At 40.5% G+C, this 21,137-nt stretch overlaps 1 protein-coding gene and 1 long non-coding RNA gene across 2 annotated transcripts; both read left to right on the top strand.

The window, feature by feature from the left end:
• Positions 1-16,158, top strand: LOC146522321 (vang-like protein 2). The gene is made up of 8 exons (XM_085153698.1): positions 1-3,547; positions 7,157-7,394; positions 9,930-10,053; positions 10,138-10,745; positions 12,503-12,639; positions 12,890-13,025; positions 13,354-13,600; positions 13,978-16,158. The coding sequence occupies exons 2-8, from the start codon at positions 7,324-7,326 to the stop codon at positions 14,233-14,235; spliced, it is 1,581 nt and encodes a 526-aa protein (XP_085009824.1). The 5' UTR covers positions 1-3,547; positions 7,157-7,323; the 3' UTR covers positions 14,236-16,158.
• A 1,127-nt stretch (positions 16,159-17,285) lies between these two features.
• On the top strand, positions 17,286-18,632 carry LOC146522320 (uncharacterized). The gene is made up of 3 exons (XR_014870636.1): positions 17,286-17,325; positions 18,183-18,413; positions 18,498-18,632. It is a non-coding gene; the product is annotated as an uncharacterized LOC146522320 (long non-coding RNA).
• The last annotated feature ends 2,505 nt before the right edge of the window (positions 18,633-21,137 follow it).

Genomic DNA, 21,137 nt, shown 5'->3' with positions numbered 1-21,137 from the left:
GGCGCACAGGGATCTCAGCGGTTCTTACGTGCTCAGTGGATTCATCGACCGTGTACAGCTGTTGGAACGTTTTGGGGAGATTTACAGTATGTTGAGGTGAGATTCAAACCTGGGATGATTCAAACTTAAGAAACTTGAATTTTCACCAAGAACCTGTTGCCAAATAACCAGACTGGCATCGCCTGTCTACACTTTAGGGTTTAACTGTGCATCCCTCTCTAGTGTTTTGTGTAAATGTGTAGTGACCCACCACGGTGAATACTGTGAACCAGCAACTTCTACCCGTTTAATATTAAACCCATAAATAGTGTTTATATCCTCCCAGGCCTACACTAAGCCATGAAAACGACTGCGCTCCACCCCCACTCCAAGCACACATCCACTTTGAAATTGTGGAAGATTAAAAGCTTTGTAAGAACCTTCTGACATTTTATGGGAATACACTCAGTTTCGTTGCCTTGGCAGGTGGTTAGCGGAGCTTAGCATCAAAACTGGAAGCTGGGCTTGACCAAAAGTAAGCAAACCCACCTGCTAGCACCTCCAAGAGCCGATTTTCACATCTGAACTTAGGACAGCATTGGGAGAATTAAGTCAGGATTGTTGTTCAAATTCGTTTGCCTTTTCTCACATGTAGCGCACAACGGGATATTTTCACAACTGGAAACACTCAGTCTGGACTTAGTGGACGCCACCTGGTTTGCAGATATAGTAAATGGGATATGTGGTGCCCTCTAGTTAGCACACTGTGAACTATTTGGATAATTACCTACTCTGTTCTCACCTGTGTTGAGTGTGACGTGAGGCGGGGTTTATGTTTAAGAACTAGCAGTTCAGCATTTCTGTTTTTACATCAGGACTGCAGAGCGTGGGTAAAAATCTAGAAATTTCCCGCACCTGCCTTAGAAAAGTCCTACATGTAGGGAAAACCACCTTGTTAAACTTTTATTTTTGTTTTGTTTTTTGTACAGATAAACAAACACTGAGCTTAGCAGGTGGGTTTGTTGCTTCTGGGAGGAGCCAGACTGGCTCTTTCAAGTTCTCATGCTAAGCTAAGCTCGCTAGCTGTTAGCTGAAGTTCTGTATTCAAAGCACATACGTGAGACTGGTGATGGTCTACCCATCGAGGTGTGTTTCCCAGAAGTCAGGCCGTTCCTTTAAATATTTTTGGGAACATATTTAGGATTGTTTTATTGCTACTGACATTCAAATTTTTTGTTGAACGCCTTGTTTGAGGCACATCTAACCAGCAATGACTGACACTAAAGCCAAGTGATTTTTCTCTATTCTTCCCTTTTTCTCTCAAACTACATCTGTCTGGTACTAATTCTAATACACGGCAGGACAAAATGTGTATTTTAAACTGCAACTAAATAGCAGTTTAAGTGTTATTTTTTTTGTTTTGTTTTTTTGCCTCTTTAATGTTCATCGCGCTGGGCAGAAACACACCGCGCTGAATTTGATTTGAGCTGGTTTCAAATACTAACTGAGGAGTGAGTAACCCAGCCTGATTACAAGCTCCATAACTAATCCTAACACTAAACTGATCAAAACCAGGAGCCGATTCAGTCGTTCGCACTGTCAGATTCTGCCATTTGAATGGATGTTTCACCGCCTAGTGGAAGGTTTTTGCTCTTCAGCCACCAACACTGTGTAGGAGAACGTGTGACTGTCAAATCACACGTGTACAAAACATTAAATGCAAATTTAAAAAAAAGAGGAGAGATGATTAAAGCAGCGCTACGTAATGGCAGGATGGCTGATTTTTCTTTTCACAGCTGTATGAAATTTGTGCTAAAATGTAAAAATGTTTTACCAAAGTGATTTTTTTTTTTTATTTCAGAGGTGTTTAAGGGAACACGCTTTTTTTGTTTTTGTTTTCTTTATTCACATTTTGGTGGCTGAGTTTCAAGCACTTCAGACCAAGAGACTGACATTATTACTATTAAACTTTAAAATCACTATTTTTAACACCTTTTCACATCAAGCTGTCATCACACAGTTTTCACACTCTACATTTTATTTATAATTAAAAAACAAACACAAAGCACCAAATGGTCTGAGCTGGTTGAATGCTAATCTTTTCTTTTCTGCACATCTTTCGGTGTATTGTCCTCTTTGTTCCTCCACAGCATTTTCTAATTCCTACCTCTACACTTTCCTTTTAGTGATTTCCTTATCATTTTTACGTCAGTGCCGCAGCCCTAATGGCTGGAAAGAAGCTAGAATTGATTCCATTGTTTAAAAAGAAGAAAGAAAAAAAAATCTTGCACAGACAAAACTTCCCTGCACAGTGCAAACTACTGTATGCATAAACACATCAATAACTATCATCTCATTCTTTATTTTTGTGTCTTTTTTAAAAAAGAAGAAATCTTGTTCACATGTAATATAGAGATCAACCCACTTGTTTTATATACGTTAATTTTTTTTCTGTAAAGCGTTAGTCATTGTATTTGATTTTATTTTTGTAGATATAAAAAAAATGATGTATAAATTATTTTCTTCTCCTTTGTTTTTAAAATTGGTGAGATTGTTAGCTGCACAGAAGGAAAAAAAAGAGCTCATGTCACAGATTCATGTGTTTTGTGAGATTAAAAAAAGAAACTGGTTAAAGAGAAGGACTGGTGTGGATTGTTACTCTTTGATTCAAATATATTTTGTTGTGCTGTTTTGTTTTGTTTTGTTTGTCTTCTCTCTAAACTTCGACCTCTCCTGTATCTGCACATCAGCCACCTTAGTCATCAGTTATAAATATTTTCCTGGCATATGTGTCTATCTTATATGGAAGAGACGATGTAGGAGAGCCCTCGTTTCCTTGCCCCCCCCCCCCCCCCCCAACAAAAGACAAACAAACCATCTTTTAGGTCTGATTGTGATAGATTGTAACTTGAAAAAGTTAGAAAAGTCTGATTAGTGCGGTTTTTTGGCTTAGAAACCAGATTATTAAAAGATTCATGGACAAGGCAGGAAACATAGTTTCAAAATAAAAGCATGAATGAGAGTTTCTAAGGCTTTTTTGGTAAACCTGCTTTTCTGTATTATATGGAAAAGATATGAAAATGCAGTTTCCATGTTAAGAGATTGTAAATAAGTAATCAGGTGACTGTGGAAATACATCCAGGGAAGTTTTTAAGGTTTTCGAGATGATTTTCGCATTGTCTTTGAGTTTGAAAGTTCAGTTTTATTATGAAAATCCCTACCGGAAGCCGAGAATATACTCCAACTGTGCCGGTTCGGTACGTGCGTACGAGACCCCCCTCACAGCGGGACACCGCAGAAGTAGATCGGGGATGAGGTCTGGTCCGCAGCCTGTTGTTGATGTTAGCTGGGAGGATTTTATTAAAGAGAAAAATAAAACAAAGTGTGCGCACAGCGGAGATTCAACATTCACTCCTGCTGTAAACGAGCGAGGAAACTGTGGGCAGATGAGAGAAAGTGAATTGGGAGCGTTTGGAGTGGCTTTTGTTGGACACTGCCCTCTGGCACCGCTGCTGCTAACAGCGGCTCTTTGTGCTGCAGGCTGCCGCTTTTTCCTTCAGGGAGAAAGGTAGGACCTCTGGAAAAACCTTCCTGCAGGTATTACACTAGATTATTATACATGCATTTCTCCAGCACCACAACACTTGATAGAAGCTGGTGCTCAGCCTCTCATCCGTGGACTTTTACGCACAGTGTGCTTAAGGACGCACTTTGCGCTACGCGTCTGGGTAGACTTATTTCACTATCATGAAATAAAAGTGAGCAGCAGACTGGTGACCAACAGCAAATAGGTTGGTCACCAGTCTGCTGCTCACAGCAGCATCACTTCAGCCTGCATGCTCTGCTTTGTTTTAACACCGACTCTCTTTGACGCTTAAAGTAAAATCGCGTTACGTGCAAACCTTCCCTGGAAGCGCCGCCACATCCATCATGTCAGCTGTTTGAGTGTTTGTAGAGTCCTGGATTATCGAACTACTCTGTTTAGGGTTGGCTCTTGGAGTGAGGACAGGAGGCAACCCACACCTCGCTGGCTCACTGCCACCCGGAGGACAGGAGACCCCTGTGAGTCACAGAATTAGACATGAGGCTAAACAGCGACAGAGAGTTAAAAACATCCTAAACTGATTTAAAAAATACAAAGTTTCACCTGCTGACAAATGTATTTTATTTAAACATGAGTGGAGGGACACATAGTGATATGAAGGCAATGAAAGCTTTTTAAAAATGCAAATCCACAGATAGTTATCTCTCAGCATCAGCAGAAGTGGACGCTAGTAAACACTTACAACAACAACTTAGGACTTTGAGGCAGGCCTCTTAAATTCAAAATTAGTTTAAGTGCTGGCAGTCCCCTTTCCACACTGCACGTGGAAAATCTCACATGACAGTGGACTGCAGTGTAAATCAACTAGTGAATCGATTACAGTGGGATAGCCTTATCTGATCAGTGTGATCGGTGTGATTAACTGTGTCCTGTCAGCGTGAGAGAGAGAGATGAGGGGCTGGTTTTGTTCACATTCATGGCACAAAAATAGTTTCCAATCTGTGAGAAACATTTACTGTAAATTCTGACATTTTGGTTTTGCATTAAGTTTGTGTTTGTCTGCAGAGATAAAATATTCTACTTGAGCATGTGTCAGTATGCCTCCCATAGTCAAGGACATCCATGGAGGTGTGCACTCTCTAAACACACAGAGGTAACTGTGGGGCTGTTTTTCACTCAGTCCTGATGGTTTGTAACCACCACTCTCTCATGCTCCTTTTTCTGTTTGAGACAGTATTTGAAAAAACAAACAAACAAACCTTTGTCTTGATGAGAGGAATCGTGCTCAAACTGCAGCAGCTCTGAAGATAATTTCTCATCGTGTCAACAGGGAATATGAGTTCTTAGGTCACAGTGATTTCCATTTTTATCCAGAAAGTTGGCAGAGCGCTCTGCCCATCATGGCGCTGTGACAGGTAGTCCATACAGCCATGTCTCTCTCTAAGGAGGCAAGAATGCCGTTTTAACTCTTCACTTCATTTATGTGTTCCCTTTTACCTCTTTTACCTCATATACATTCAAAGAAGGTTTTACATAAAAACTGAGGAGACATTTGACTTTTATTGGGATAAAAGTCCACACTTTTTAAGTAGAGATAGTGTCTCTCTCATGAATCCAAAACTGGAGCTGGTTCCACAGAGGAGGGGCCTGAAAGCTGAAGGCTCTGTCTAACTGTTTGTTCTTAAACATGGCCAGATTTCTAAATAATCAGGTCAGTGTATGTACAGTCAATTATATGTGAGCCACAAGCTCTAGGCCACGTCCACACGTGCGTGGATATTTTTTGAAAGCGGAGATTTTTCGTTTAAAAAAATCCTGTCCACACGTAAAAGCAAAACCAGGTTTTCAAAAATCTCCAACCTGGCAGGAGTTTTCAAAAATACCCGGGTACGTGTGGACGTAGCCCTAGACCATCAGTTGGAGGTGGACATTTTTCTTTTTCAGTATCAGTATCAAGAGACCAGTATCACTAATATCATCATCTCACACACATAGCTCTAGCTTTAAACACAGAACTAACTCCAACTTACTTTTTAAGTCTTCTGTTTATAAGGGGCAGTTAATCAGAAGAAAGCTGTCTTAAAAAGGAAGGTGTGAAACAGTTTGTGAACCAGAAGCTCAGGATTCAGACAGTTTTCTTTCAACCTGTGTTTCTTCATTACGTCAGTGCAAGCAGACATCCTAATATGTTCCCTGATAAGTCACACATCTCCAGCTGAGAACAAAGAAGCCCCACCCATCTGCTGTTTAAATATTTTGTTTGCTAGGAGCAGCCAATCAGAATAAACTTGTCTAACAAGGAGGGGGAAGGGAACTAAAACTGCTTGTTTTTGACAGTGAAGAGAGGGGGTGCACAGGGGGTGGTTCTCATTTCTGCATTATTAAAATAATAACAGCTTCTACAAAGTAAATAAATCAGTGTGTCAGAGAAATATGGATATTTAAGTGTCAGAAATTTTCAGTGACCCTCTGTGGATGTCAGACAACTCCACATGAAGGTCCGATCTCCTAAAATTTAAACCTACTCATGCGCCTTCTTGCAAAATGTCCCTCTTGAGAAGTCCATGTTTGAATCACATGAAAGCTGTTAAGTAAAACCTGAAGTCTCTAATGTGGAGATGTGATGCTTCAGGTCACAGCACAAACTGAGAGCACAAGGTAGCTTGTTATTAGATTAAGTGTCCGCTTTTTCTGCAGGCAGTTTGGAAAGTACCCATGAGAAAACAACCCGGCTCTATCTGCATGAAAACAAAAACAGATTACAGGTCTGTAGATTCAGAGGAATGTCCTTACAATGATGCCAGATTTGCTTAGTTTAAAAAAAGTCTTGAGGTGTGCAGTTGAGGGATAAGAGAACAGGATGGGGTGCTGCTGAGTTGATGTTTTGGTTGCCACGACAACTGCTCCCCCTCCTGTCTTTTCTCACCGCTAGCCTCCCATTCATCCCCATTGTAGTAGCTAAGCTCCGTTGCCCCAGGAGACCACGGGGGACAGTTGGGGAATGTGGGCGAGAATGCAGATCGCAGATCGACCCACAACAAAACTCTACGGAAGGTTAAATATAGCGAAATAAATGAAGCTCACTTTAAAAAGCAACAAAGTGCAGGTTCTTTTTTTAAAACTGCATGTTTCCAAGTTTTTCACGTATAAGACAGCAGGAATATTTTCAAGCGGCTGCCATGTTGGGCATCTGTTCCTGTGTGTCCTGCACACTGGAGACTTGCAGCCTAAGAATAGAAGGTAATGTGGTTGCCCTTCATTGGCTGAGAACACACTTGGAGCCAAATCACTCAGTTTGCTCATTTAAAAAAAAAAAGGCAGAATAATGGGCTCAGTTATGCTCTTCCATACACTTAGAGTGCCAACATTTCAACAAAGCTGTCTCTCTTCTTGTTGCCATTCCTCGGTATGTGTCCTTCTGAGACTGTTTTACTTCTGTCTCACATGACAAATTATCTTTTTCCTATCCCTCCTTCTCTTCATTCATCTCTCTGCCTCCTCCCCCTGCTCTCCCTCTCTCTTCTCTCTCAGCTTTCTTTCAAATGGTCTCCATGCCTTTTCCAAACACTCACCCTATCTATAATTAATCTCTCACTCTTGTCTTTCTCCCCCATCTTTCCGTCTTCTCCCAAGGCTCCAAGATAGATTCCCTCAGGAGTAAAGTGGATCTGCTGCGCCTCCCTCTGGCCCTCTCTACCAAGTCCATCAGCAACTGCAAGAGCCAGTTGGGAGTGGTCTGGGACAAGGGCGGTTTGGGGACAGGAGTGGCCCGGAAACTCCACCCACCGCCGATCACTGACATGGACAACGAGTCAACGTACTCGGGATACTCTTACAAGTCATCCCACTCGAGGAGTTCCCGCAAACACAGGTAGAAGAAGCAAGCTGAGGCTGTCTAGTGTTTGTGTTTGTGTCTGTCAACCGTTTTAAAATAGCAGAACATTTCTGAAAGGCCAAGCTGAGGTCTTTAAATCTAAATTCTAATGATCGATGAACTTTTCAGTCATATTACACATGGATGTCACAAGTCTTACAGTAATAAACCAAATCTGTGATTAGGAGGTGAGCAGCGAAACTATCGCTATCAAGTACTGTGATCACATATCATCATGGTGCATAACAACCACATGACAACAAGCGAAAATGACACTTCTGACATCTTAGAAAACCACTGAATCATTTTAATTTCACAACAGTAACATCTAATTTGTATCCACAAAACTTTTAATATTAGACAAATATGAGAAATGCAGGTGTGATTTATCCACACCTCCCCGGTCCTCTGTGAAAAAATAATTGCCCTGTTTGTTAAATCATGAATTAACTGTGATTAACTGCACTCGGGCTTTATTACCGCTAGACCTGTCAAATCAAGAAATCGCAAAAGATCGCAAAAAGCAACACATCATGCCATGACTTAAAGAAACGGCTGACAAACAGTCAGTTATGTCTAAGCCATTTCTAAGGCTTTGTGATTCCATGAACCGCAGCGAGAGCCATTATCCACAAATGGATAAAACTTTGAAAAGTGGCGAAGAGTGTCCTGCCTACCAAAATGACTCAAAGAGCACACTGACGACTCATCTAGGAGGTCGTAAAAGAACCTAGAACAACATGTAAAGAACTGCAGGCCTCATGTGTCTCAGATAAGGTCAGAGGTTATGATTCAACAATAAGAAAGAGACGGCAAAAGTGCCATCCGTGCAAGAGTTCAAGGAGAAAACCACTGCTGAGCAAGAAGAACACAAAGGCTCGTCTCACATTTATCAAAAAACATCTTTGACTCCAAAGACTTTTGGGGAAAAAAAGCTGAACTTTCTGGAAGATTTGAGTCCTGTTAGATCTGCATTAAACTGACACAGCATTTCAGAAAAACACCATCATACTAACAGTCAGACATGGTGGTGGTAGTGTGATGGTCTGGAGCTGTTCTGTTGCTTCAGGACATGAATTCTGCTCCCTACCAGATAATCCTGAAGGAGAATATCCAACCATCAGCTCATGCTCAAGAGTGGAACAAAACGTCTTCCACATGTGAAAGGCTCAGTTTTTTTTTTAGTTTTTTGGCACTGCCAGATTTAGGGGCACTTGCATTTTAATGCAGGCTGTAGGTTTGGATAAGTGTTTTCCCCTTAATAATGAAATCATTGTCTAAAAACTCCAAAAGTTGATTCTGTTCATCTGGATGTAGCGTTTTCAGTGGGAGAACACCCTGGATTTTGTTGAGAAGGTGAGAGATGTCATTATCGAGGCAGATGAAACCATGGTGTCGTACGATGTTACATCTCTGTTCACTTGCATCCCAGTCACGGAAGCGTTGGAGGTAGTCCGTAAGAGATTACAGGATGACCCCAACCTCAGCAACAGGACCACTGTCAGCATCGACCAAGTGTGTTTGCTTTAGGAGCTGTGTCTTCACTCCCCATATTTCACATAGAAGGGTCAGTACTACAGGCAGAAACATGGGCTCCCCAGTTTCACCCATCGTGGCCAATTTGTACATGGAAGAAGTGGAAAAGAGGGCTTTGCTATCCTACCCTGGAACACCACCAAGCCATTGGTTCAGATATGTGGATGACACCTGGGTGAAAATCAAATCTCAGGACGTACTACATTTCATGGATCACATTAACTCGGTGGACTGACACATCAAGTTCACCAGGGAGGATATGAAAAGTGGCAAGTTAGCCTTCTTAGACTGTGAGATTTCCATCAGTAATGGGGGACATCTAAAAGCTGACGTGTACCGTAAACCTACACATACGGATCAGTATTTAAGGTTTGACTCTCATCATCCACTGGAGCACAAACTCTCCCACTGAAAACGCTACGTCCAGATGAACAGAATCAACTTTTGGAGATTTACTTACCTGGATGACTGAGCACGCGTCAAGACATTGTCTAAAAACTGCATTTTGTCTTTACTTTAGTTATCTTTGTCTAATATTAGAATTTGTTTGATAATCTGGAACATGTAAGTGTGACAAATATGCCAAAAACTAAGAAATCTGGAGGGGAGCAACTATTTTTTCACCACATTGTTTTGCAATGTCCTCAATGGACAGTCCGTTAATTGACATATAAATCATCTGACTAAAATCAAACAAACAACTCTAGAGCACGGGCATTTACTAGTAAATAAACAGTAATACATATCTTTAAAGACACTAGATAAAGTCAACACGCTGGTTACATGAAACAGTAGTGTATAATTACATTATATGTTCATAATAACAATGCAGTAGATTATGGAAAAATATAAAATGATGTTTCTTTCTTAAATAGCTGTGTTTATTGTCAGAGTTTCACCACAACAGTTTCTGAAGAATCAGATCAAAATCTGCTGACATGAATTAAGTGTTGTGCGTTTGTAGACAATAACTACTTTTTTCTTGTGGGTGTGCAGGGAGAGAAGGGACAGGCATCGCTCTAAGAATCGCGATGGCAGCATCCGTGGAGAGAAATCTGTGGTCATCCAGGCTCCGGGGGAGTCGCTGCTGGACGCAGATTCCCCCAGAGAGGACGACAGGGTGAGAGATTCATTTTTCATTTTTTGTCTTGTAACAAATGTTCTTCATAGCCGCAGCATTTCTGACACTGATCTCTTCCTTCAGGATGACAACTGGGGTGAAACGACCACGGTGGTCACCGGCACCTCTGTGGACAGCATCTCAAACGAGGACCTGACGCAGCTATCTAAGGACTCAGACGACTCTTCAGCGCTGGAGTGCCGGCGTTACATCAGCCCAGCGCTGGGTGTCATTCTGGGGTTCGTCTCTCTGATCACTCCACTGGCCTTCTTGGCCCTCCCACAGCTCTTGTGGCGGGACTCACTGGACCCTTGCGGCACGCCGTGTGAAGGCCTTTACATTTCACTCGCCTTCAAGCTCCTGATCCTCCTCATCTCCACGTGGGCGCTGTTTCTCCGCCCGCCCAGAGCCGCTCTGCCACGCTTCTTTGTGTTTCGCTGTCTGCTGCTTGCGCTGGTCTTTCTCTTCGTGGCGTCCTATTGGCTCTTCTATGGGGTGCGGGTGCTGGAGCCCAGAGAGACAGACTACAGGGGGATTGTGGGCTATGCGGCATCTCTGGTGGACGCGTTGTTGTTCATTCAGTACCTAGCCCTGGTGCTGCTGGAGGTCAGACACCTGCAGCCTGCTTTCTCTCTGAAGGTTGTGAGGAGCACAGATGGAGTCAGCCGCTTCTACAATGTGGGACATCTCAGGTTAGTAAGTGTGGAAAATCAGGAGTATTTGTCTATTTTTTGTGTCTCTTTTTTTTCTAGTTCTCTGAAATAATGCTTCTTAAATTTCAGTGATACTTGCTGCAGAGTTTGGCCACGCTGTAGTAGGGGGCAGCATTTCATCACTGTTTGATCTGTCTGGGTCATGTTTGTTTCAACCCACTGCTAAGATTTCCAAAAAGCCCACTTTCACACCACATGCATTATTTTCTCCAAACCGCATGTGGATCAACCCACAAAAAAAAGTCCAGATTTTGTTACGAAGTTTTCCCCAAAGTGTCGGTGGAACTGTTCAGTCCTGCAACTTTGACTCTGACTCTTGACATCAATGCATTGCACTAATTCTCAGTTTTAGTCATTGCTCTAGTTTTCCTGCAGTTACCAACCAAACCGCAGTGAGTGGTTTTTAAAATATGCAAAGATCGTGTGGATGGTGTTGCTTTCATTTTCTGTGGGTGGTTAGGAAGTCACGCCTGTGCTATGTGTGTTAGACCCCTCTTAACCTTTGGCTCTGCTGTGAAGCTGCAAGCATGTACTGGTGGTGCAAGCAGAGCGATCGAACTAAAAACTCAACACAACTGCAAAATATGTGGCCATAATTAGGTGATGATTTTATTTAGAGGATTGCAAAGCACAGTAACAGTCATCTTCAAGATAAAGATGTTATAGATGAAAAGGGAACAGCCCAGCAACACTGGAGAAGGGGAGAAAAAAATAAGCTCTTGATGGACCAGACAGCTCAGGAGGGCAGACGTATGCTATAAATGTCCAATTGCACAGCAGGATGGATGAGAGCTGATAAGGATCACAGATTCAGACGGGATCAGGCCCAGATCCTGTTAAGCTCTGATCATTTTGCACTTAACTCACGGTGAACATCCTCAGAGTGGACTGAACTCTGATCAACCTTTCTGGAACAGGAAACTCCAAAATTGTCGATCTCACAGTTATTCAAGCCACAGTTTCTTTTTAAACTCAAAGTTTGTTGATCCTGCTTCCTGTAATAGGGCCCTGGTGACTGTGGAGGTCATTTGAGTGCAATGAAGTCATTGTCACGCTAAAGAAAGCAATTTGACATGATCAGAATATTGTGACTTTGCGTGTTGCCATGGAGCTGTAAACATTGTGGTCACAAAGGGATGGACATGATCAGCAACGATACTCATGCAGCCTGTGGTGTTTAAATAAAGATCAGCTGCTATGAAGGGACCCAATCTGTGCAGAGGAAACATCCCCCACACCACCAAACCACCAGCAGCAGCCTGAACAGTTGATGAAGGCAGGACAGAGCCATGCTTTCATGTTCTTTGTGTCACTACACTTACCATCTGAGTGTTGCAGCAGGTTGTCTCGATCATGTCTACATGCCTAACTGCAGAGCCCTGTGATTGGCTGATCAGATATTTGTGTTCATATGCAGTTGAACAGGTGTTCCTAATGTGGTGGCCAATGCAGCGTAGCTTTAATAAGCACTTCTTCATAGCAGAGGATTGTTGTTGCATGTGATTTATAATTCTTGCACTGCTGTGCACTTTTTCTTGTTTCACACTGTTATGATTGATGTACGTTGTTAGTCCACAGCAACCGTTTTTTGAGCGGCGCTCCATCTGAGTGACTGTTGCTGTTTCTTCCTGTTTCAGGGGCAGTAAAGCAGCGAGGATGTTAAGGTTGCTGATGCTGATAACCGCTCTGTGTTGTCAAGTGTAACAAACTTTCTTCCTCTTTGTTGTGCAATGCAGCATTCAGAGGGCCGCAGCGTGGGTTCTCGATCAGTACTACAGCGACTTTCCGGTTTATAACCCTGCGTTGCTTAACCTCCCCAAGTCCATCCTCACCAAGAAAATGTCTGCTTTCAAAGTCTACAACCTGGGGGAAGGTAATAATTCAGCTGAGCAAAAAACCTTATCAGTCCGAGTGAAATAAATGACGCTGAATGAAAAAGCAGTTTTCACCTCCACATGTAAAGCCATAGCTTCAGATTGCATAGTGAATTTCACACAAACACGAGTCTATTCATTTATTTCTTCCAAATTCTACATGGAATAATAACTGATAAGCTCATCAGAAGTATCAGAGCCACCCGTGTTACTCTGCTCACGAATTAAATGACACATTTCTGTTCACAGACAACAGCACCAACAACTCCACAGGCCAGTCCAGAGCCATGATTGCAGCGGCCGCTCGGAGAAGAGACAACTCTCACAACGAGTACTACTATGAGGAGGCCGAGGTGGAGCGGAAGGTCCGCAAACGCAAAGCCAGGTACTAACGGGCGTGTGAATACAGAAGTACTTACTGACAAAGATGCAGAAGTTGCAGACTTGGTTAAACTTGAAAGGATGTGGTTTTCCTATTAAAAGATAATCATATAAATATCAAAGATAAGAAGGAAGCACAAAGACAAAAAAATGTTGTTCTTGTCATGAACTTTTTACATTTGTGGAATTCATATTATTACGTTTTTACCTGAAAGTCCTAAAATGATGCTTGTTTTTTCCGCTGGGGTAATAAACATAGAAGTATAGAATTTGTAGTTTGTAATGTAGATGACATCGGTTTAGTGGAGTCATGGTCTCCTTAATCCTCACAGGCTGGTGGTGGCAGTAGAAGAAGCTTTTACCCACATCAAACGTCATCAGCAGGAAGATGCAGTCACTTCGTCTCCCAAACACCCGCGGGAGGTGATGGACCCCAGGGAGGCAGCTCAGGCCATATTTGCCCCCATGGCGCGGGCCATGCAGAAGTACCTTCGTGCAACCAGGCAGCAGACTTACCACAGCATGGAGAGCATCATCAGCCACCTGCAGTTCTGCATTACCCACAACATGACACCAAAGGTAAGGAGGGTCAGTTTGTGTGCGTGATTTTCCCCAGTTCAGTCCTGGGAGGAGACACACATCCCTTTAGGGTTGTGTCAGGAATGTAGGAATAAAAGTACGATATAATTTTAAGCAGAAATCCACCTTTTCTAGCTAAACGTTCAAATAAATGAATTTTGCTCTTGTGTAAGAAGACAAAGTGTGAAAACAGTTTGTTGACTTTAATCCCAAACATGTTTTTATAAATGTTTTACATTTGATTATGAATTGTGATTGAAACTGTCCAGCATTAAAGTAGTGGCAGCATTTTATTTTGACATCACATCCAGCCACATTAAACAGTGTGATGGAGTTTGTTCACAAACCATTCTGCACATTTTCTGCTGTCATTAAAGGCTTTCCTAGAGCGTTACCTCGTCCCGGGCCCCACCCTGCAGTACCTGGACAGCAACAGGGGGCGCCAGTGGACACTAGTGAGCGAAGAGCCAGTGACCGCCTCTTTACGTCAAGGCCACGTCTTCAGCCTGAGGCGCCTCGACCTTTCTCTGATTGTGACAGTAACGCCGCTTCCTTTCTTGCACATAGCCGAAGAGTTCATTGACCCCAAAAGCCACAAGTTTGTCATGAAGCTTCAGTCAGAGACGTCTGTGTAGGAGGGGAGAGGCACTGGGCAAGGCAGAGGAGGGGCAGGATGTCGAATCATATGTACTAATAACTGAGGGCTAATTTTTGGGGGGGATTTTTTTAAGGGATATTTTGTTTGTTCTTTATTTACTTTGCAGTATTTAAAACCTGATTGTCATGTCATTGTCTTTACTGACATGAATATAGGAAAAACACCAAGGCCACAAAGATAGCAGGTCGCTGACCATCTTCCGTTTACTTGCTCGTAAAACTGCTGACTGTTAACTTCGCTAAGTGATTCTACTTCCCGTTGTTGCATTTTGTTTGCTCTTTAAATGAAATTTTTATAAATGTGATATTGCACCATTTACCTAAGATCCACCCATTATAGATCGATGTAGGAAAATATTCGAGTATTCTTATTGTTCAAAATGACCTTTTTTATGTGCAGTCAGACCTGAAAGGCTTCGCTTTAATTTATCTTTCTCAGACTTAAGCTCAGTTCTCTTTTCTTTCTTTAGCATCTTCTTTTTTTACTTTTTTTAGTTCCTGACAGACGGACCTTGAAAGGCAAAGAATAAACAGAAAACTTTACTAAAAGTTTGCCTGACATTTATAGACTGCTTTCATAACCTAAATATGGAGACATGAAACCATCTTTGAGTTATTTCTTCTTATATTTTTTTAATCCACTGAATGAAGGTGAAATGCTTACTTTGCAGTAAATATGTTGTTTATGTGGTTTGGTCACTCACTGAGAGGTCCATCAACAGAAATGTCTTACATGATGAGGTAAAAAAAAAAAAAGCTAAATTAGGAGCAGGGAATGGAGCCTTTCCCAGCTATCATAGATCAAGAGGTAGCTGGGCTAACAAAGAGAGGCAGGCAACCACATTTAGAATCAAAAGTTGAGAAACTTCACAAATGGTTGTTTTGAATTCAGAACATTCTTGCTGTGAGGCAACAGTGCTAACCACCGCACTATTCACGTCCCACTTTATAAAGTCTTCCTCTATAAGCAAAAATACTGCATTCAATAATTTACATTGGCCTCATGAATACATTTAGTCTTTATGGTCTATTTTAAAGTCCTATTTAATTAACAATAGCGATGGATTAATGCTGGTAAAGTCGGGCCTATATTAGCAGCGGGCCTGTAAGGGAACAGCTTATGTGCTGTGAAACACTAACTTCATGTAAGTGTTTCAAATGAAAAACCTTAAAGAGTTTCATTGCATGGGTGCCCTTTATTACTGCAGGGCGCTTTTATTATGAAACATGAGCAAATATGGATGACAATAAAACACACAAGAGGTTGATTGTATTGTTCAATTTCTGAAACTGAAGCACTAGAAATGCACACTATGCTTAGGTGGTGCAGATCTTACACCACCATTGGCACCCGGAGCTTATCTAGCCCTGTGCTATGTCTGTGTATGGGGGTCAACCTGTAATGGTTATGAGTAGATGAATCTAATAACACTAGCTAGAGCCTGTTTGTCTGGAGTAATAACAAAGGTATTGATTTAAATGATGGCTATAATTAGGTGTCTTTTGTCATTCAGAAATGTCTTTTTTTACACTACAAATAGTCGTGTTACTGATGAGCAGTTTACATGTACATTTAGAGTGTTTCCCTTTTATAAATGTAATTTTGTATTTTATCAGTTGTATTTTGCTGTCACTGTACTGCAAATAATCTCTAACACTCATCTTTACAGGTCACTGTCACTGTCAAACACTATTAAATGATGTCAGTCAAACCTCATATGTGTCACCATATGTTTGAGTTGTGGCCGGGGTTCTTTGGTACTGAAAAAGGGAAGTGACGCTGACATAGCAGTAGTGTGTGCACCCAAACACGAGGTGACAAATTTCCACAGTCATGAGATTCCATGTAGCTAAAGTAAATTTGAATTTGAAATACTACGGAAACATAACCTACAATAATACAAATGTGATACAATTGAAGATGAAACCATAAAATAAATCCAAGAGAAAAACTGAAAGAAAGATGTGAAATGTACCAAAAAATAGAGGTTTGTAACATTGATAACAGGAATATTAAGAAGAAAAGTGATAAACATGATATAACAGGAATGTTTTTAATGAAAGTAGTAAAGTATTTCCGTAGTAAATTGTATGATGTGGTAAAGAGTGGTGATTGGAGCTGACTTTAATAATACTTTAATAATATTTTATTCTATTGTATATAGTATGTTATTCTATTTCATTCTATTCTATTGTTTTTCTTAATTTTTGATGATTGTAACTTTGTAGTCCACTTTCTGCTATGCCAACAAATTTCCCACGTGGAGGACATATAAAGGTTTATCTTATCTCTCTTAATGGACATGCAGGTGTAGGAGATGATGTGCTGGGCAGGTATGTTGTTAAGGAGGGAAACACAGAAAGACGGATGGTTGTAGATTTCCAAAAAGGATGGACATTGGTGTGTTAAACACTTCCCAGATGGACGACAGGTAGTGAATCAGGAAGGCAGTTGGTCTGGATGACATACCTGACAGGGCCACAGGCTTTTTAACCACAGTTTGGTGATTGAGACAAAGAGTACTTTGACTGATCTTCAAGAACAAGGCTGATGTGAAGACAGGTCACTGAGATGAAAATGTTAAGGTTTTCTCTGGGCGTGACCAGGATAGACAGCATAAAAAGTGAGTACATCAGAGGACAGCTCAGGTGGAGCGTTAAAGTTAAAGAGTCAAGGCTGAGATGGTTTGGAAATGTTCAAAGGAGGGAATGTGGATATATTGGACAAAAGATGATGAATATGGAGCTGTCAGGAAGGAGGAGAAAAGGAAGAATGTTTATGGTTGTAGTGAAGGACAACATGCAGAGGGTTGGTGTGATGGAGGCAGATGTGGAAAAAGGACAAAGCAATGTAGTAAATACAAAAAATACTTTTTTGAGGATTCACACACAGGACTCCAAATTCTGATGCACACAAGGAAATTTATTAACAATCTTCACCGGGTGTAACGTACGCTTCCTCTGTGGATCCTTCTGGCCATGAGAACAACAGAAAGTCATAGCACTTTGACTGTGTTTCACAGCAACCACCATGAGACTACCAACCCTTCTTATTGTTTTCCTTCAAGGTATGTCCTGTGTACATTATCTGAAGCTATTTATCATCCACAGATGTGCCAGATGTCGAGATAAAAAAAAAATATATATATATATTTTTACAGTTTTGTTTTGAAAATGACTTTACTTTTAAATTAATAGCCTTAAATGCTGGACATAAATGCCCACATTTTCTCTTTGAACTTTTAGATTTATGCCAAGAAAAGTGAGTATAGTGGAATGATTTGCTCTTGTTCTCATTAGAAAAAAGGAGGAAGGTTAATTGGTGTACAGACATGGCTGCTGTCACGTTGCTTCATTTCTGGCTTCTCTCATAAAACTCGTTGTTTACTCTTCTCAAAATGGGACTGCATCCCCATGTGTTTAGTGTTCATTAACATATATTCCTGTTACGCGTGTTATTAGCTTGACCATTTTTAGTGTGATTTTGTAGTTTTGATGTTTATGGTGACAGATTATATATTTTAAATCTGTATTGATAACTACCCTAGTTTACCCTTTAAAGGGAGAATGTTTGATATCTAGACAGAGGGAATTATTGGGATTATCAGTTTGACCCAAAAAGAAAAATATATTGACAAAGGATGTTCAATATTAGAAATATTTCCAATTATTTCTAATGAAGATCAAAACATAATTATGTGACTGATAGCTGTCATTAGCCATTTTATGATAATGTCTTATTTAGAGATGGGTCAAATGAAACCAAACAAAATCTGTTGGCTCATTCAGTAGAGTTGAAATGTTTACCCATTTTTCTAATCGAAGGTCAAAAGTATTTTTAGAAGTGCTTTTCTTCTTTTTTAATGTTTAAACCTGAAAGACAATGTACAGTGCTACTAAACGTGTTTATGTATTTATTTAACAGCATTACAAGGTGTACAAACAGCAGCAGTAGATAAATCGCCTCCAAAGGTCTCTGGGTACCTTGGATAAAACATCACATTGCCCTCAGGAGTCGACTCATCATGGAGTCTCACCAGAATTGAGTGGTCAACATTCACCAACATCACTTGGATTGCCACTTATCAACGAGGAAAAATAAACACTGAATATTTCTCTCAGTACACAGGGAGACTCACTCTTAACACAACATCAGGTGACATTTATCAGCTTTTTTATTGTAAAGGAATTGGAGTTTTCTTTCTTTCTTGATTTTGTTTCAATGTATTTTATTCTATAGGTGACCTAACAATTCACAACCTGATGGAAAGTGATGGTGTTGAATATACTGTAGAAGTCTTCAACAGTGATGGTGAAGACAAAGTAAATCAGATTAAACTCACAGCAAAACATAAGTGATGTATTAATGATCAACCATTATCACAATACAGACCTTTCCTAAATTTTCAATGCATTTTCAAGTCTTGTCTTTACTTTGTGTGAATTCATCATTTTCACTCTCCATCCTTGCAGAAAAGCTCCAGCAGCCATCCATCCAGATAGTCACAAGCACATCTGTAGAAAGTGGTTGTTTAATGGTGGTGAACTGCTCTTCTCTGGATGAGGGTGTTAACCTCTCCTGGAGAGTTGAACCAGTCAGTGTGCTCACCATCAACAAGAGTAATCCCAGTGACAGCTCTGCACAGATTTTTGCATTTGTCAACACCAAAGAGAACTTTGCCAGTTTTACCTGCATCTCCAGCAGAGATACAGAGAGTGTTTCATCCAAACCTGTCACACCAAAGTGTGAGAGTAAGATCTGTGGTAAGTTGTTGAATGGGACACATTCTGTAACAAACAAGCACAGCGTCAGCTGAGATAGAGATTAACCAAAGGATATGTTGAAATTAATGATGTTGAAGTTGCAATTAAATCAGACAAATCAGCTCACACGCAATAAGTCACATTTCTGATTTTAAATTTTTTGTTTTCCTCCTTTTAGTTTCAAATTGTACAACAGTGACACGGCCCAGGGCAAGAAATTCTATTTGTTTCTTTGTTGGCGTTGGAGTAGGTGTCTTCATAGCTGTTTTAATTTACTGTTATAGAGGTAAGAGGGGAAACTACGGAGCCCCACAAGGGACATGGGAGAAAAAAAAACAGACTTTTGCGAGATTTTGCAAAACAAACTCGGGATCTCGCAAAACCTTTGCGAGATCCCGAGTTTGTTTTGCAAAAGTCCATCATAATTTTTTTTTCTCCCATGTCCCTTGCGGGGCTCCGTAGGAAACAAAACACAGACGGAAAAGAAATATTTATTCTGTAAACTCCCTTGTTTGCAGTTTAGCAGAAAGCAGTGAAGATAGTGGTAGATATTAGCCATGGAGGTGTTTAAACCCCTTTTTCAAGCACCCTTAAAATAACAGCTATATAACTACAAAAACATTAATAATAATAGTGTATTTTAATATTATTATCTGGCATTTTTCCCAAATGTTAAGTTTTGCCAACTCTTCTACTGAAGACAGGATAGAATAAAGACAGGTTTCAACGTTCATTGTTCATGATGCTAAAGGGCACCCACATAACCTGCAGCATGACTTGTCATTAATAGATAAGACTTTATTTGCTCCAGCAGAAAGAAGAAAAGGAGGCAATGTAATGGCATAAATAAGGGGCGCAAACTGTTCTGATATTACATGGTCATTAATGTGATTTTTAAAATGTCTGTTTATGTTGTTGTTGTTTTTTGTTTTGTTTTGTTTTTATTGATGCTCTTACACAAAGTATTTACATTAGGATTAGTGATATTTGTCATATTTATATACATACTATTTTACTAGTTAAGATAAGTTATTTAGACAAAATCACTTCTTAACTCTTTAATGTACTGGGCCATTTGATCCACAGTTTGTTGAATTTATCTATTTGAAGCTGCAAAGACATAATAAGCCTTTCTATTAAAAGTATTTGATAGACAGTATTGTACAGTTCTTGTGTTCCTGCTTTGAACCATTTCCTAGTCAATGTTTTCTTAGCATTAAAATGATTCTTAGTAAATATTTATCTGTTGGAGTAGTCATATTTGGGATGTTGAGGCTGAAGTACATATAAAAGAAATCAAAAGGGATTTGGGTACAGAAAATATTTTCCAAACATTTGTGGATATCTTGCCAGAATGGAGTAACTTTGGGAGAGAATAGATGACAGTGATATGCCTTTAGACTCCCACATAACCTCCAGCAGCCTCCAAAGCTAAATTAAAAGCAGGACCTGTCCCAGCTATCGTAGATCAAGAGGTAGCTGGGCTAACAAAGAGAGGCAGGCAACCACATTCAGAATCACCACTTGATCTTACTCCACCAACTTCATGGTTTTGGACTGTGGAGGAAGCCAAAGTACCCAGACAGGCAAACATGGGGAGAAACTCTACACAGCTGGTTATTTTTTACCCAGAACCTTCTTGCTGTGGGGAAACAGTGCTAACCACCGCACTGTGCACTTCCCACTTTATAAAGTCCTCCTCTATGAGCAAAAATAGTACATTCAATAATTTACATTGGCCTCACGAATACATTTACGGCCTATTTCAAAATCCTATTGGATATATATATATATATATATATATATATATATATATATATATATATATATATATATATATATAATAGTGATACATTAATGCTGGTAAAGTCGGGCCTTTATCAGCAGCAGGCCTGTATGGGAACACTCTAATATCAGGTTGTTTTGCTCTAAAACTAAAAATTTCCTTCATGTGTTTCAAACTAAAATCCTTAAAGAGTTTCAGTGCATAGGTGCCCTTCATTACTGCAGGGGGCTTTTATTATGAAACACGAGCAAAGGTCGACACATGCCATATTTACAAACAGCTGGATGAGATTAAAGGATGACAATAAAAGACAGTGTTAAAAACAGGATG

This window comes from Neolamprologus multifasciatus, chromosome 3 (assembly GCF_963576455.1).
Source record: "Neolamprologus multifasciatus chromosome 3, fNeoMul1.2, whole genome shotgun sequence".
NCBI lineage: Eukaryota > Metazoa > Chordata > Actinopteri > Cichliformes > Cichlidae > Neolamprologus > Neolamprologus multifasciatus.
This window is presented reverse-complemented; position numbering and strand designations above follow the sequence as displayed.